This window comes from Gobio gobio (assembly GCF_949357685.1).
Source record: "Gobio gobio genome assembly, chromosome: 5".
NCBI classification, from domain to species: Eukaryota; Metazoa; Chordata; class Actinopteri; order Cypriniformes; family Gobionidae; genus Gobio; species Gobio gobio.
Window position 1 is genome coordinate 2,242,229 of NC_137101.1, and position 18,178 is coordinate 2,260,406.

The following is an 18,178-nucleotide window of genomic DNA, read 5'->3' on the forward strand; positions in this document are numbered from 1 at the left end:
AATCACATCCACAGGACCCTGTTTAACACAGAGTGTGCAGACGCGTTTTAACGGTCATCAACATCGTAAATCCTGCAGTTTTTTACATTTTGTTAATTTTTTAATTATACAACGTACATAACAATAACACTATACTTTGTTTTATATTACCTTTGCATCAAATTACCAAAAACAAGCATTTTTGAACGTTCAGAGAACATACAGAAATAATTTGTCATTACTTAAATGCACAATATGTACGATTTTTGGATTAAAATAAAAGTTATATATATTTATATATTTGTTGACTTGCGTACATTATCCCAAAAGTTTCCAAGAATGTTTAAATCCAGAGAAATAAGCACTTTTAACCAGGACTATCAACGATACCCTCGATTTCCTGATGAAGAGTGTTTAACAATTATAATATATATATAGATATCAATACTTTTACAAATGTGACAAAATCAAACTAATCATTTGAAATCGTTTTATTAGTTTTTTTTGTTTTCAAACGGACTTTTTCACAACAATGCCAGATATGGATATTTGAAATTTGCTAATCCTTGTGAATTTGTTTAAGACTGTCTTGAAAAGCTAAAACACAATCATGCAGAAAGAGAGAGAGATAGATAGAGAGAGATAGAGTGAGATAGAGAGAGAGAGAGAGAGATAGAGAGACAGAGAGATAGAGTGAGATAGAGTGAGATAGAGTGAGATAGAGTGAGATAGAGTGAGATAGAGTGAGATAGAGTGAGATAGAGTGAGATAGAGAGACAGATAGAGTGAGATAGAGAGAGAGAGATAGAGAGACAGAGAGATAGAGTGAGATAGAGAGAGAGAGATAGAGTGAGATAGAGACAGAGAGATAGAGTGAGATAGAGAGAGAGAGATAGAGTGAGATAGAGAGATAGAGTGAGATAGAAAGAGAGAGAGAGAGAGAGAGAGAGAGAGAGAGAGAGAGAGAGAGAGAGAGAGAGAGAGACAGGCGTCCCTCATCTGAACAAACCTGTTTAACACTCTACAAGCACAGCAGCTGAGAATTCATTTATTTTTGCCACAACAACACAAATTCAAAGGGGCACAAAAGCAAAGAAATGTGCACGTCAGCAGAACGATTCAAGCATCTGAGGTGTAATATTTGTTCTTTGAAGAGCTAATGCGACGGGAATGTCGTTAAGCTGAAGGAGGGAAATGTGGGGCTGGAGTGCAGGGAAATTCATCAGCTCATATTTTTCCAACATTTTCACAGCCCTATAAACTATACAAACCACTCGTTTCTAATTGCAAATCGCAACAGTCTGAAAAAAATAAATGTACACAACATCATCATGATCATCATCCACTCGCTCGCTGTAGTCTGAACTCTAAAGTCCGTGTTTAGTGGTGTTAGACAGGCTTTCCCATTGGTCCGTAGGCATGAGTGACAGGTCCATCAGCCAATGGCTGACGCTGGTAAACTAAAGGGGAAATCAAGCACCTCCCCTAAAATAAAATAAAAAAGGTCATGGAAAAACAAAACAAAAGGAAACCTAGAGGAGCTGATGCAGCCAGCGGGCAGATACAGAGAGGTGTGTGTGTGTGTGTGTGTTTGCGGGATCCAGTGGTTGTGGGCAGAACCTCTCCGCTGCTGGCAGCGTCCGGCTCACTTCAGTAGAGCTTTAATGGCCTCGCTCTCGGCCGCCTCGAACGCGCTCAGACCATCCGGACCTTTGCGTTCCTTATCAGCACCCTGGAGGAACACACACACACACACACACACACACACACACACACACACACACACACACACACACACACACACACGATTAAACACATCATTTCACTGCATACAAATGTGCTTATTATTAAGTACTTTTGTCCGGTTTCCAGTCCAAATATCGACAAATTCTTAAATCAAGATTTCAAATAGAAACGAGATTATTGTTCTCACCCCATTGGCAGATAATTTAGCTTGTTTTAAGCTTCATTTTGATTTTAATTTCAAGAAAACAAGAAAAAATTAGGGCTGTCAAAAGATTGATCGCAATTAATCGCATCCAAAATAAAAGTTTGTGTTTACATAATATATGTGTGTGTACTCTGTTAATTATTATTTATATATAAATACACACACAAGCATGTATATATTTAAGAAAAAAAGTTTTTTATATATAAAACATTTATATTTATATATTATAGATTATATAAATGTATATACATGCAAATATTTCTTAAATATATACATTAATGTGTGTGTATTTATAATTAAATAATAATTAACAGAGTACACACACATATATTATGTAAACACCAACTTTTATTTTGGATGCGATTAATCGCGATTAATCTTTTTACAGCCCTAGAAAAAAAATCTAAAAAATATAGTAAAAGCATTTTGATGTAAGATTTTTGAGATATTTAGACTAGAAACAAGACAAAAATACTACATAAGAAAAGCTTTTTTTGCAGCGTTACATTCATATCAGGGTTATCATTAACTATTAATTTAATTTATTAATAGGTTTTTTTTTTTTACGGTAAATTGAAATATAAAGCTGAAAAAAAAATACAATAAAAATTAAATTGAAAAATAAAACAAAAAAATTCAATAAAAGAAAAATATTAATATTAAAACTAGTTACAAGTATTAATATTAAACTCTAAACTAAACAAAAAGCAGAAATGTTGCCTTGGCAAATCTGAAATAATAGTTAATGCATTACAATTATTAAAATAGAAATAAATAAAAACTAGAACTAACTAAATTAAACCTAAATAGACAATAAAATAACAAAAAGCACATAAAAATGCTAATCAAAATATTAATAAATCTACAATAACACGAAAATATTTTCCATCCCTCCTGTATCTATTTTTTATTTCCAGTTATTTACATTTTATTTCTTTTCTAGCTTTATTTCAATGAACAGAAATGTTTATATTTTAGTATTAGCTAATGATAAACCTGCGTATATTATAAAAATAATCAAATATTGTATTTAATAACTCAATTTATTTCTTTTCTAGCTTTATTTCAATGAACAGAAATTTTTATATTTTAGTATTAGCTAATGATAAACCTGCATATATTATACAAATAATCAAATATTGTATTTAATAACTCCATTTATTTATTTTCTAGCTTTATTTCAATGAACAGAAATGTTTATATTTTAGTATTAGCTAATGATAAACCTGCATATATTATAAAAATAATAAAATATTGTATTTAATAACTCCATTTATTTATTTTCTAGCTTTATTTCAATGAACAGAAATGTTTATATTTTAGTATTAGCTAATGATAAACCTGCGTATATTATAAAAATAATAAAATATTGTATTTAATAACTCAATTTATTTCTTTTCTAGCTTTATTTCAATGAACAGAAATGTTTATATTTTAGTATTAGCTAATGATAAACCTGCGTATATTATAAAAATAATAAAATATTGTATTTAATAACTCAATTTATTTCTTTTCTAGCTTTATTTCAATGAACAGAAATGTTTATATTTTAGTATTAGCTAATGATAAACCTGCATATATTATAAAAATAATCAAATATTGTATTTAATAACTCAATTTATTTCTTTTCTAGCTTTATTTCAATGAACAGAAATGTTTATATTTTAGTATTAGCTAATGATAAACCTGCGTATATTATAAAAATAATCAAATATTGTATTTAATAACTCATTTAATTGAACGTGTGATATTTTTTTTTTTAAATGTTTCAAAGTTTCTCCAGATTCTCATGATATTAAACGAGTGGGCAGAGCAAAAATATGAGTTTAACAGTCGAGGGATGTTGACCTTTGGTAAAGTGAAATTTACGGCATTAGTCAAAGTTCTGCTAGATTACACACGACCCAACATTATTCAACAAATAAAAGAACAATTGACAGGAGATTAGCCTCCACCTCCAGCGCGTCACCTGACCAATAAGAGCTGATTACGGCGTTATTGAGTAACAGAGGATCTCATGCATAATCACCAGGGAGCCGGACCCGCGGGGCCCTTTAACACGAGGGGAATCGACCGGCCCTTTACAGAAATATTATCCTCTGCCCCGATCGATGCGGCGTATTGATCACCACTGTGCATGCGGGCAGAATTATTCCTCTTTACACACAGGTCGGACTTGACTCTGAACTCAACACACAGCACTGAAGTTTAGAGCGCAAACCCATTCGCATACACACACACACACACACACACACACACACACACACACCTGAGAGACGCCCAACAAACATTTGAAGACGGATTGATTTCTTCATTCACTCCCTCTAAAGGTGCAGAAAAACGCCAGTGGGCGTCTCACACACACACACACACACACACAAGCGCACACACACACACACACACAGACTCACACAAGCTGTTCATTCTTTAGTTTCACATCTCTCCACGCATAATAAATGCCTGTTTAGTTCAGTGTTTGTTCCCTGAGCTGTGGTCAGCACTGATGCATGTTGGGTAAACGCACATAAATCCAGACACTGACCCTTGTACAAATAACTGAATACAAAGAAATTAGAATTATTCATTTAAAGGTGCAGTGTGTAAGTTTTTGCGGCATCTAGTGGTGAGGTTCTGTAGAGAAGTTTATCCCTTCAGGGCTACCGTAGAAACATGGCGGCGCAAAATGGCGGCTTCACTGTAAGGGGACGGAGAAGTTTGTCCGTTTAGGGCTACCGTAGAAACATGACGGCGCAAAATGGCGGCTTCACTGTAAGGGGACGGAGAAGTTTGTCCGTTTAGGGCTACCGTAGAAACATGACGGCGCAAAATGGCGGCTTCACTGTAAGGGGACGGAGAAGTTTGTTCCTTCAGGGCTACCGTAGAAACATGGCGGCGCAAAATGGCGGCTTCACTGTAAGGGGACGGAGAAGTTTGTCCCTTCAGGGCTACCGTAGAAACATGGCGGCGCAAAATGGCGGCTTCACTGTGAGGGGACGGAGAAGTTTGTCCCTTCAGGGCTACCGTAGAAACATGGCAGCGCAAAATGGCGGCTTCACTGTAAGGGGACGGAGAAGTTTGTCCCTTCAGGGCTACCGTAGAAACATGGCAGCGCAAAATGGCGGCTTCACTGTAAGGGGACGGAGAAGTTTGTCCCTTCAGGGCTACCGTAGAAACATGGCGGCGCAAAATGGCGGCTTCACTGTAAGGGGACGGAGAAGTTTGTTCCTTCAGGGCTACCGTAGAAACATGGCGGCGCAAAATGGCGGCTTCACTGTAAGGGGACGGAGAAGTTTGTTCCTTCAGGGCTACCGTAGAAACATGACGGCGCAAAATGGCGGCTTCACTGTGAGGGGACGGAGAAGTTTGTCCCTTGAGGGCTACCGTAGAAACATGACGGCGCAAAATGGCGGCTTCACTGTAAGGGGACGGAGAAGTTTGTCCCTTCAGGGCTACCGTAGAAACATGGCGGCGCAAAATGGCGGCTTCACTGTAAGGGGACGGAGAAGTTTGTTCCTTCAGGGCTACCGTAGAAACATGGCGGCGCAAAATGGCGGCTTCACTGTAAGGGGACGGAGAAGTTTGTCCCTTCAGGGCTACCGTAGAAACATGACGGCGCAAAATGGCGGCTTCACTGTAAGGGGACCTGCGGTGTGTGTAGATAGAAACGGCTCATTCTAAGATAATAAATTTTTTTCGTTCTTTATACACCACTGAAAACATAGTTATGTATATTATATTGCATTTCTGTCAATAGATCCTCATAAATATTACACACTGCACCTTTAAGTTCGTTGTCGCATGTAGACTGCAAGGATCAAACCATAGATCATTTACTGAAACTGTAAATGACCAACGTCGAAATCAACGGCTCATTTGCATAGGATTTACATATCGACACCTATTGGGCGTTCAGAAGCTTGGTGGGTTGTTACTCATTTCATATGCAAAGAGGTTAGCCAATCACAGAGCTCATTTACGGGGTGTTTAATTTTAGGGGTGATAATATAATAGTCATAATAATTTCGCTTTTTTTATGAAGACAAGGGCTGTTATCGTTTACTAAAACTATTAAAAACAGTTATGTTTGTTGAAATAAAGCTGGAATTAAAAAAATATACAAAAATTAAGTTAGAAAATTTAAATTAAACGAAAACTGGAAATGTTGCCTTGGCAAATGACTAGAAATAAATAAAAACTTAAACTGAAATAAAAATATATTAAACGTAAAAAGCAATGTTTTAAAAAAAAACGCTTTAAAATGACAAATACTAAAAAATGTAATTACTAAAACAAAAAACGAACTTACTAAAAATGAAACTTATTAAAAAAATGGTTTTCATAAATTAACATGAAAACTAAAGATATAATAAGGCCAATCCAAAATATTAATAAAACGAAAACTGAAATAAAAATATATTAAATATAAAAAGCAATATTTAAAAAAAACATGAAAAAATGCTACAAATTCAATTACAAAAAATGTAATGACTAAAAACTAAAATGAACATAAACTAAAGATACAAAAATAAAAGACGTGAAATAAAAATAATTTAAACTTAAAAAGGAATATTAAAACATAATGACAAAAAAATCTAACAAAATTTAATAAAATCCAATTCAAAATATTACTAAAACTATAATAAAACTAAACTAAAACATGAGGAAAATGAAATAAAATGCAAGAAATGTGAAGAATATTAGCCCTTAAAGAATTCAAATGATCCTGATAGCTAGACAAAAGGCGTTTAAAATAATGTTTATATGAAATATTGATTTATATTATATTTAATATATGTAAATATCTGAAGATAATTATGGAAGTTGTACTTCCCATTTAGAGCATTTGACGACAGAAAAAAGAGGAAGTGCTCTTCAATCTCTCATTCATCGGTTTGAGTCATGTGACGTTTCCTCTCGTCTGCCGTATTCATCAGCATCAGTGTGGAAACACAATAAAGGGTCAATACAGAGACGGCAAGAAAAACACCACGACGTCTTCTCTGGCAACTTTCATGGCGAAAATCATACTTGAGTTATTAAAATTAAAAATGGCAACTATAAAGATACTTGATCGCTGGTAAAATGGGCTTTCAATAAAACTCTGCCTATAGCAGAAACCCTGCATTCAGCCTTATTTACACTGTTAAAGAGTCGATTCTCATGATTAACATGGACAACATTTCAAAACACGAGTTGGAATTCCTTATATGGGCACTTCTCCCAGATGAGCGCACACACACACACACACACACACACACACACACACACACACATCAACCAGAGCGAGAGCAAGAGCACGTACATCAATGAGCTTTGTTCAAGTTACAGGAGCCGTCGGACATTTTGTTTTTAGACACGAGATCAACAATGTCAACAATGTGTGTGTGTGTGTTTGCAGATGCTGAGCAACATTAGCCCTCATCCTTCCCTCGGGTCATTTTGACCCCAAACTCTTTATTAAAAAAAATTCAGAGTTCATCGGAGTGGTCCAAGACCACGAAGAACCACGAATGCACAAAACAAATGGACTGGATTCGAGGAGTTTTGGGGTTGAAATGTATTCAGTTAATTTGACCCCCTTAGGAATGAATGGAGGAACGCTTCAATAATACACATAGAAAAACACTCAAAATTCAAACTAAAAATGCTAAAACTTTACAAAAAAAATGAGTTTATAATGTCTACATGTGTATCTGAACACATACTGAAGAGAAACTGACTTTAGGACCCAGCGGAACGCCTCATTTGCTCCATATAGAGCTATAGGAGTCATGAAATATCATGTTATATTATCTTTTTTCCACAAAAAAGGTCGGCAAAGACACCCAATGTGAGATATTTTGAGCTGAATTAAAAGGGTTATGTATGAAATTGAGTTGAAACTATGTGGAGAATGCCATGATGTGTGTGTGTGCTCTCTTTAGCTCCGCCCACTGCACGCCTCCACGGACTCGGCTGTTTTCTGAAAGAATCGGTTCAGTGTTTCTGTCTTTTTATAAATCTGATAAACTAAAGACTCTTGGGAGATATGAAGGATCAACACTACTCTATAGATACTCAAGATCAACATGAGACTGACAGAAACTGTGTGTGTGTGTGTGTGTTATGGACCCTTTAAAAACGGTGCTACCCGACTAGAGAAAACAGAGAAAAAGGCCCTTCTGCCCAAAATAGATAGGAAAACTTCAACACCCATAATGCACTGGGCATACCATCCAAGGCCACGCCCACCAGTCTGCTTTAGATACACTCTCAGAGTCAAACATAACCTTGCTTTAGTAGGAAATACCACAAGCAGAAATATTACAATTTAATAAAACATGAGACCACCAAGATCTCAGGTTAGCACAGATCCTAACAAATCCAACATTCACAAACATCTTCACGCATTTAATCCACGACCCATCTTCATATATAGAGCCAGTATCGACATACAAGAGCTCTGGACACACACAGTTATTAAGGGAACGTGTGTGTGTGTGTGTTCGTTACTCGTTTATTCGAGAGCCACTGAGCCGTTATTCAGATTCACACTGCAGTCTTGGGGTGTGAACCACACACACACACAATCCTTTGAGGGGGAGAATTCAGAAATGGACGATACAGAAAGCTGCAGTTTTACATCCACAACCAAAGACCCCAAACACGAACGATAACAGAGTCTCAAAAAATGATAAATAATAATATGACATGCATGCTTTTTAAACTCATGATAACCACATTTACTAGAGTTTATCACGTTGTGTATTTATTGTGGTAAATTTTGACTAGTTGTAGAATTTATACTAGATAATCAGTTAAGGGAATATATTTCGCACTAAAGATGTATATCTGTGTAGCAATAATTGTCTCGCTATTTCATTAGAAAAAAAAGAAAGAGAAAAGTGAACATTGGCCTGCATGTTAATGAGGAGCCGTCGATGCTCTTGCTTTGTAAGTAAACTTGTATTGTAACAAATGCTATAGTTAAACAATTACAAGAACTATATGTTAGTTTTAAGGCTGAGTACAAGTTAGAAAGAGCTTTAAAATATGGACCTTCTTGAATTATTGACTAAATAATCCCCCCATAACCACGCCCCCAACAAAGCCCCGCCCCCTCTGGTGAGTTCCGGCTCTTTATTTTTTCCACTTTAAGCACACACACACACACACACACACACACACACACACACACACACACACACACACACACACACACACACAAACGGGTATCTGCAGGTTTCACCAAGTCAAATTTAAGACTTTTTAAGACCTTTTCAAGACCATTATGAATTAAATTTAAGACCTATATCACGCAATTAAAAAAAAACGTACAAAAGGAAATACAGAATCACAAAATAACTTGCAAAGCAAATTGATTTATTCAAATTGAACAAAGTATTAGTAAACTTGCACTTCCTCAAAGCTCAATCCCACCAGGATTAATATACACACACACTACCAGTCAAAAGTTTAAACGGTAAGATTTTTGACTGTTTTTACAGAAGTCTCTTCTGCTCACCAAGGCTGCATTTGTTATTAAAAATATTAAAAAGCTGTAATATTGTGACAGTTGTGTTGTGACTGTTCTCTATGTGAATATATAGTAAAGTGTGATTTATTCCTGTGATCAAAGCTGAATTTATCATCATTACTCCAGTCTTCAGTGTCACATGACCCTTCACTAATCATTCTCATATGAGGATTTGATGATCAAACATTTATGATTATTATCAGTGTTGAACACAGTTGTGTAAAACATTTTTATTTTAGGATTCTTTGATGGATAGAAAGTTCTAAAGAACAGCATTCATCTGAAATAGAAAGTAAAAAATGGATTTCTGAAGGACTCTAAAGTCTGGAGTAATGATGCTGAAAATTCAGCTTTGAATCACACAAATAAATTGCATTTTAAAGTATATTGAAATATAAAATTGTTCTTTAAAATTGTTCAACAAAAAAAAATGAAAAATAAAAATTCACTACAATACTGTTTTTGCTGTATTTTGGATCAAATAAATGCAGCCTTGGTAAGCAGAAGAGACTTCTTTAAAAACATTTTAAAATCTTACCGTTCTCAAACTTTTGACCGCTAGTGTGTGTGTATATACATTTTTTGTGAGATCAAAATTACTGATTTTGTGGTGGTCATTTTCAGAAATGTGCATGTTTTTTTTTTTCCATAATTAGGATGCCACATTTACCATATCATTATGTTGGATGCACAATAGTCATACATGGCAATAAAACAAACAAAATGCATGAATCTTGTTTGACAATAGGACAAATAAATACAACTTAAATATATAGATACAAACAGTGCTTTAAGTTTAGGTAGGCTACTGTTTTTTTTTCCCCGTTGTTGTTGTTTGATTAATATTAACGTCAAAGGCAGGAGGGGGGGGGGGGGGTTGCTTTTGCTTTAAGACCTACAGTAATGCGCCTAGATTCGGTGGCAAACGCCTGCAGAATCCGCGGCCAGTCTGACATCGGTCTGTGTGGCAGTAGCGAATGAATTCGGGGTTTAAATCGCTTTTTAAACTCTTTTTTTAGTGCTATCGGGCATGTCATACTTTATATGGTCATTATGCGAGATGGCAGGTAAGAAAGATTCGCCTTCGCTTTCACAATCGCGGAACTAGTGAACTGAAGCTGAAGAATAAAATCCGTTTGATGTGTCTGTGGTACAATCCGAAAGAGACTAGCGCCAATAACACGAAAGCTGATTGGCTGCTATATAAGATGCATGTTGGTCTCTCACTAGCGAAAAAACGATCTACAACACACACACACACACACTCTCTCTCTCTAAAACGCTGTGAGAGCATTTCAATGAGCATTAGAGGTAGCGTTACATGGACGTAGGAAAATTAAGACCCGTTTAAAATTATTTAAGACCTAGAACTCAATACTTCAGCGAATTTAAGACTTTTAAGGCCTTAAAATTCAGATTTTGAATTTAAAGACATTTAAGACTTTTTAAGATCCCGCGGGTACCCTGACACACACACACACACACACACACACACACACACACACACACACACACACACACACACACACACACACACACACACACACACACACACACACACACACGCCAAATATTACAAATAAAAGGATTCCTCTCTGGAGAAGCGTTCAGTCTTTCCGCTCACATGTAAATAGCGAATGCGCAATTGGCTTTTAAAGGGAAAGGGAGATGAGACTCTGATTGGTTTATTGCACGTTACGCCCAAAACACACCCATGACTCATTAAGAGACAAATTTTGGAGCATGCACCTGGTGCGCAGACCACTTTTTTCCATCGTTAAACTAGCAAAAGTGGATTCGGATACGCCATGAGCATCAGATCATGAGCTCAGATCGGTGAAATAGGGCCCTTTAAGGTCCTATTAGTTAATGCGACATTAACTAACAATAAGTCGTTTTCATTAGCCAAGTTTCCATCCACTTTTTTCAGTGTTTTGTTATCGACAAAGTGAATATGCGTTAAAAAAGATTGCGCAATCGGCCTTTTAGCGATAAAACGGTGAGTGTAATGATGTCACCCCTAAAAAACGCAGTCGCTTAAAGGGTTAGTTCACCCAAAAATGAAAATTCTGTCATTAATTCCTCACCCTCATGTGGTTGGACACCCGTCAGACCTCCGTTCATCTTCAGACACAAATGAAGATATTTTAGTGTAAAGCTGATGCTGAGAAAGGCTTCAGATTGGCCTCCATTGGCATTCAGTACATTTACACTCACAAGACCGATAAAAGGCACTAAAAACATCGTTACAAAGTCCATCTCACCACAGTGACTCTACAATAATCTTACAATGCGACGACAATAGTTTTTGTGCGCAAAAAAAAATCAAAATAACACCTTTTTCCAACTTGTTCTCGACTTCCGTGTGTGTCTCCACGACGCATGCGTGAGAATATGACGCAGATCCGGCGTTCGGACACACGACCCAGAAGAGATTTGTTTACGAGCAGAGGAAGACGCGCGTGTCTAAGCTGTTGGATTCTACATTGATCGTGCTTTAGGTCTCGGTGTAGTTCTCAAAATGGGGCTTAAGTGTGCATTTCATGGATTCCCGAACGCCGGCGCTACGTCATATTCTCACGCATGCGTCGTGGAGGCATAGATATATATACGTAGATTCCTCATTCGAGCGATCCATGCCATGATGAGGCACTAATGAGGAATCTACGTATATATATCTATGACCCGGCTGAAATTTTGACCTCACTCACAGGAAGTGATGTCAGTCTGGAGAGCTGAAGCGTTCGTCTGATATGTGGTGATATATTTGCATAAATACCGTTGGGTTTCTCTCAGAAACCAATGGTTTCGTGTCTTAAGACATCAATGTGTCGTCACGAGTTTAATTTGAAGTTGTCTGTCCATGTTTTTTTTACTCTAATAGAATTAGACCCCATTGACAAGCATTATATGAGTGACACACAGCAACGGTTGAGTTAAAAATCTTCATTTGTGTTCTACTGAAGAAACGAAGACGCCTACATCTTGGATGCCTTAGGGGTAAGCAGAAAAACATCACATTTTCGTTTTTGGGTGAACTATCCGTTTAAACAATGGGACAAATAAACAATACGTTACACCTCGACTTGTTTCAGGGCAACAACTGCACTCGTCAAGGAATCCGATGGGGATTCAAGCCTGGAATATTCGGCCACAAACGCCTGCAGAAGCGTCCGAGCGGCCCGGAGGAAACATCAGTGTGTGTGTGTGTGTGTGTGTGTGTGTTGTGTAATCTCAGATGCGATCTCAGCCTGACATAACCATGCATTACATAACCCCGTCTGACCCTGCGGACGTCACGGTTTACAGCCCCCGTTCAGACGCTTGCAGCTTTAAAACCCACAAACAAAAAGCTCTTTCTCTGACTGCCACAATACACACCACACGACGCTAGAGATGTGCCAGCCAGCAGAGATTATGACCAGTTATACTGAGCTAGACTATTTACACGGGGAAATATGGTGCAGAGAGAAGTGGAGTTTAGTTGTTTGCAGATGCTGAGCAACATTAGCCCTCATCCTTCCCTCGGGTCATTTTGACCCCAAACTCTTTATTAAAAAAAATTCAGAGTTCATCGGAGTGGTCCAAGACCACGAAGAACCACGAATGCACAAAACAAATGGACTGGATTCGAGGAGTTTTGGGGTTGAAATGTCAAAAAGTAACAAACTTCAGTCAATTTGACCCCCTTAGGAATGAATGGAGGAACGCTTCAATAATACACATAGAAAAACACTCAAAATTCAAACTAAAAGTGCTAAAACTTTACCAAAAAAACGAGTTTATAATGTCTACATGTGTATCTGAACATATACTGAAGAGAAACTGACTCTAGGACCCAGCGGAACGGCTCATTTGCTCCATATAGAGCTATAGGAGTCATGAAATATCATGTTATATTATCTTTTTATCCACCAAAAAGTCTCAAGTCTGATTTAATTATAAAGCCCTTTCCACTACAAAGTAGCCCAAATGGCTGTACAATAACAATGAAAGAATGCCAAGAACAATAATTAAACAGAACAAAAACAAAGATCAGTAATAACAGTCTTGAGACTTGATCTTTTTTTTATAAACAATGTTTACTTTTAAACAGCATACAGCCCAATGTTTATGTATTATTTACTTATAATGATTATCATTATAAATAATAAACTTAATACATTTAATTATTTTTTTTAAATAGTTAAATCAATTAAAAAAAGGTCGGAAAAGACACTCAATGTGAGATATTTTGAGCTGAATTAAAAGGGTTATGCATGAAATTGTGTTGAAACTATGTGGAGAATGTGCTTAAATTACCATTTATTTGTTGTTTATTGATAAAATTGAATAATTTAAAGGTAAATAAATAAAAACACCCGGGAAAAAATGCATTAAAAAATGTCAAAATTAAATAAAATAAGGTTTCTGACAAAGAAAAATAAGTATAATTGCTTGAGGGTTAAAAAACTTGTCACAATAATAAATATTTCAACTGATGTGATTCTTAAAATCGGAATAATTTGTAATAAATAATTATTGACGGTGTTTTGAAGTGCCCACGATAACAATACGGTGTGTGTTCATTATCGCATTACTGTATATCGCCACGTGTGTAATACCATTATTGCAAAATAACAAATATGCCGTATATGAAGGGGAATTTCGTTTGTTTACAGATGCTCAACATTAAACAATGTTTTACACAAAGTAACTTATTTACAGTAAATTACTCTGGGAGCATTTCCCCCTGGATTTGCCCGACCCAAATGTAAAAGCTTCCCACACACACACACACACACACACACACACACACACACACACACACACACACACACACACACACACACACACACACACACACACACACACACACACACACACACACACACACACACACACACACACACACACACACACACACACACACACACACACACACACACACAATACTGGTGTCATTTTACAGGAAACCCTTTGAAGTTTCATAAACCACTGCTAAAAGTGATAAACATGTGAGGATATGTAATAACCCCCCAAAAAAGAGGCGCTTTTAGATTTTTTGGGTTATAAATTCATTGTTGAAAGTGTGTAACTCAGGCCCTGTGAGCTCTAGCACCCTGCAGACAGTTCGGGCTGTGTCCACTAGATGGCAGCAAACACTGGAAAAAATAATTTTGTGACCCTGATATTGCATTTACACCAGTGTGTGTGAGGAGAAGTGTGTATCGGAGAGATTTGGGTAGATGGAAATTACATTAAAAAGGTTATATTCCTCCCCTCAGATCATTTGAATAAATCTTTGCATACATGATACAGACAAAATACTTTTTTCCAGTGTTTGCTGCCATCTAGTGGAAACAGCCCAAACTGTCTGCAGGGTGCTAGAGCTCACAGGGCCTGAGATACACACTTTCAACAATGAATTTATAACCCAAAACATCAAAAAGCGGCTCTTTTTTGGGTGGTTATTACAGCTCAGACAACATATCCTCACATGTTCATCACTTTTAGCCGTGGGTTATGAAACTTGTGTATTTAGAGACGACTGTATGTGGGAAGCTTTTCAATTTGGGTCCAGGGGCGCGGGAAGTGGGGGTGCTGAGGGGATTGGATTGCAATGCACATTTTTGTTCATTTACATTTATTCATTTTTAGGATTTAATCATTTATTTGTAATAAACATTTTAAGTGGCCCATTAAAAAGTATTATTTATATGTTGAATTATGTTTTTAAAACATAGCGTACATGAGGTCATATTGTGACCGTAGCGGTGTGTGCGTATAGAAAGAGCGGTAATATTTCCTCCAGTGGAGCGGGCCTTTCTGGAGATTTCGTTGATTTCTGAAGCTCATTGCGCTCAGCACCGCGCGCCCAACCCAGAACTCCCTTTGTGACATTCTTGATCAAATATAGGCCTATCTGAAATAGGGCTGCCCCAGACTTAAGGCCTGTACACACCGGGACGAATATCGTGCGCGCTTATCGCCAGCGTTTTTCGTGCCGTTTTTCGGCGCGTCTTGAGTGTTCACACCCAAGCGATTTTCACTGGCGCTGCGCAGAGTGAACGTGCACATTCAGTCGATGCGCTCGCGGTACACAAGATGGCGCTGCGGCACTTACGCTTCTGACACTCGCTTGTCACACAGAAGGAGAAGAGAGACAGTATTTACGTGCTTGCCAAAACCATAGACATATTATGTATATGGACAAAACCATTCACACACTTTTTGCTAACTGGCAAGCAGCATTAGCAGTTCATCTTCTTCTTTGTCTACTTACTACTTCTTCGTCGTATCAATATGTGCTCGGCAAGAGCGTTTTGTGCTCGAGCGCCACCAAGTCGTGTTTTACTGTCACTTCAGCAGCTCCAGGCACGTGAACAAAAGCGCCGATCTCATTGGTCGGACAGTTTTTTACGCGCCGCGTCAAAATAAAAAAACGAACCCGAGGCGTTCTTTTTAAAAATGACGCTTTTACGCCTGCCGTTTTGCGCGTCGGTGTGAACACTCACATTGGCGCCCATTGTTTAGTCACGAGGCGTTAAACGCGTGCGAAAATCGTCCCGGTGTGAACAGGCCTTAAGGTTTTTTTTTTCTTTCTAGTAGTTGTTCATTTAAGCCGTTGTTCACGCAGCGCGCCGCCTCCATGTCATTGTCTGTTATAGGCTATTTGCTTATTATTTATTAAATCCGGGCAATTTGGTTGATCAAATATTTATTAAAATTAAGATACAATGTATGCAAAACGAAATTCAATGTAAGGCTTTCAACAAAACAAAACTTATTTCAGTATTATTTAACTTATTGAAGACCCCCGTCTTCTGATAAAGGCTATGCATCTTATGTGTCCTGTTCACTTTTCAACGTAGCCTACATTTAATAAAAAAAAATAACATTATAATATTTAAACTGAAACTAAATACGTGTTTTAATGGCTACAAGCAGTGTTGGGTGTAACTAGTAACTAAGTAATTAGTTACTGTAATTTTCCCTTGAAAAAGTAAAGAAAAGGGATTATTTTTTCTGTAATTTAATTACAGTTAGGCTACTTCTGAAGTAATTTAACTAAATACTAAATACAATTATATATAATACAATAATGGAATTAACATCAACATTTAAAGTCTATCTTTAAAATGCATGTTTTTATGTATCCTTCTAACATTTGTAATACTTTGGTCAGAATAATTGATGTAGTTTTATATTATTTCACTGTAAAAAATGAATCATGTGTCTTGTAATTTTCACCAAAAAAAAATTAAGGTGATAATTAAAAATAGTCTGTATATTTTCTTAAGAAAACTGTGGTTCAGTGTTGTATAGAAAATATTGAGAACATTTCCCTATTAAAACCAAGAGATACATTTTCCTAATTTTTTTAAGGAAATGTAAGCAATTTTGAGGCTTCAATCGAAGAACCAATTAAGCTGATAAAATTAAGGAAAATAAGGTTACCTATTTATTTTAAGAGAATTAGCTCAATTGTGCAGTTTTATTTAGAGACACCATTGTTAGTTCCCAACATGCTTTGCATATGGCTGGAAATAGAGAGTTAATATTGAAATTAAGTGTTATTTTATGTGTTTTTGAGTGAAGGGAAACATCTGTAAATATTTAATGTTTGGTTATGTTTGACATTTGAAAGAGTTTCTGTTATGTTGAAGTTTTGACCGTTACCATTGTGCAGAAGAGTAGAGCTTATGGTAAGGTTGTGATGTAAATACCTGCAAGTATTATTATTATTATTATGAAGCATGTTTCTTTGTTCAATGAGAAATAACTTTTCTAATGCTAGTGCAATAACAAGTTTGTTTCTAGCAGTAAACAGTCTATGTATAAACAGGTCATTTCCATTTAATATAATTTATAACCTATTTTTTAAAGTCAACTTAAATTAAAAAAGCACTTTCCACTAATAATATTAAATTCATCATGTGCCATAGACTAAATAATTTAGGAATTTTTACTTAATTTATTTGGGTAAATTTCACTAAAAAAAAACCAACCTTAAAATCTACTCAAATATAATACGTGTAATATTGTTACCATAATTGTTTTAAGCAGATAGCATGTGATATTTTTTACAGTGTTATTTTAATAAATTAAAAGAACCGTTTCAAGTCTATCCTTGAATCGCTTAACTAGTCGAGGTTGATATAGATTTGGGAAGTAGCCTAATTAGTAATAAGTAATTAAATACATTTTGGAGAGAGTAATTTGTAGCTACAGTAGGCTAATCAAATTACACTATTGAAGATGTAATTAGTAACTAGTAATTCATAACTTTTTTAGAGTAACTTACCCAACACTGGCAATTTGTACCCCCCCCCCCCCCCCCACCTGACCTGAATTAACTATGAACAGTTGTGTTTTTATTAAATAACGTTCGCAAAGATGAATAAATACGGTAACAAATGTACCGCTCATTGTTAGTTAATGCATCAATACCATATTGTAAATATCATAGGATGTTATTTGAATGATGAGTTTTTTGTTTTGAACTCAAAATGTGAAGCTGTTTTCTGATGATTTTCTCTAATGCCATTATGATATATATAGTGTTATTGTCATATTTCCCGCTGGGAGGAAGTGTGAGCGCTTCAGTACCTTTTCTAGAAGAATCTTGACGCAGGTCATGTGACCCTCGTAAGTTGCGGACAGCAGCGGGGTGATGCCGTGTTTATCTGGAGCCTGTCAGGAAGAAAACAGCACAAGTCACACATATGTAGGGGAACACGGGTGTAATT

At 36.5% G+C, this 18,178-nt stretch overlaps 1 protein-coding gene across 1 annotated transcript in view; it reads right to left on the bottom strand.

Annotated features, from left to right (window-relative positions):
- Window positions 1-453: 453 nt before the first annotated feature.
- The window catches only part of mtpn (myotrophin), a 33,309-nt gene continuing 15,584 nt past the window's right edge, over window positions 454-18,178 (bottom strand). The window contains exons 4-5 of the mRNA XM_079817714.1: window positions 18,039-18,122; window positions 454-1,711 (exon numbers count right to left, since the gene is read on the bottom strand). Of these exons, the coding sequence (XP_079673840.1) occupies window positions 1,625-1,711; window positions 18,039-18,122 (171 nt within the window). The 3' untranslated portion in view covers window positions 454-1,624. The remainder of the gene's footprint in view (window positions 1,712-18,038; window positions 18,123-18,178) is intronic.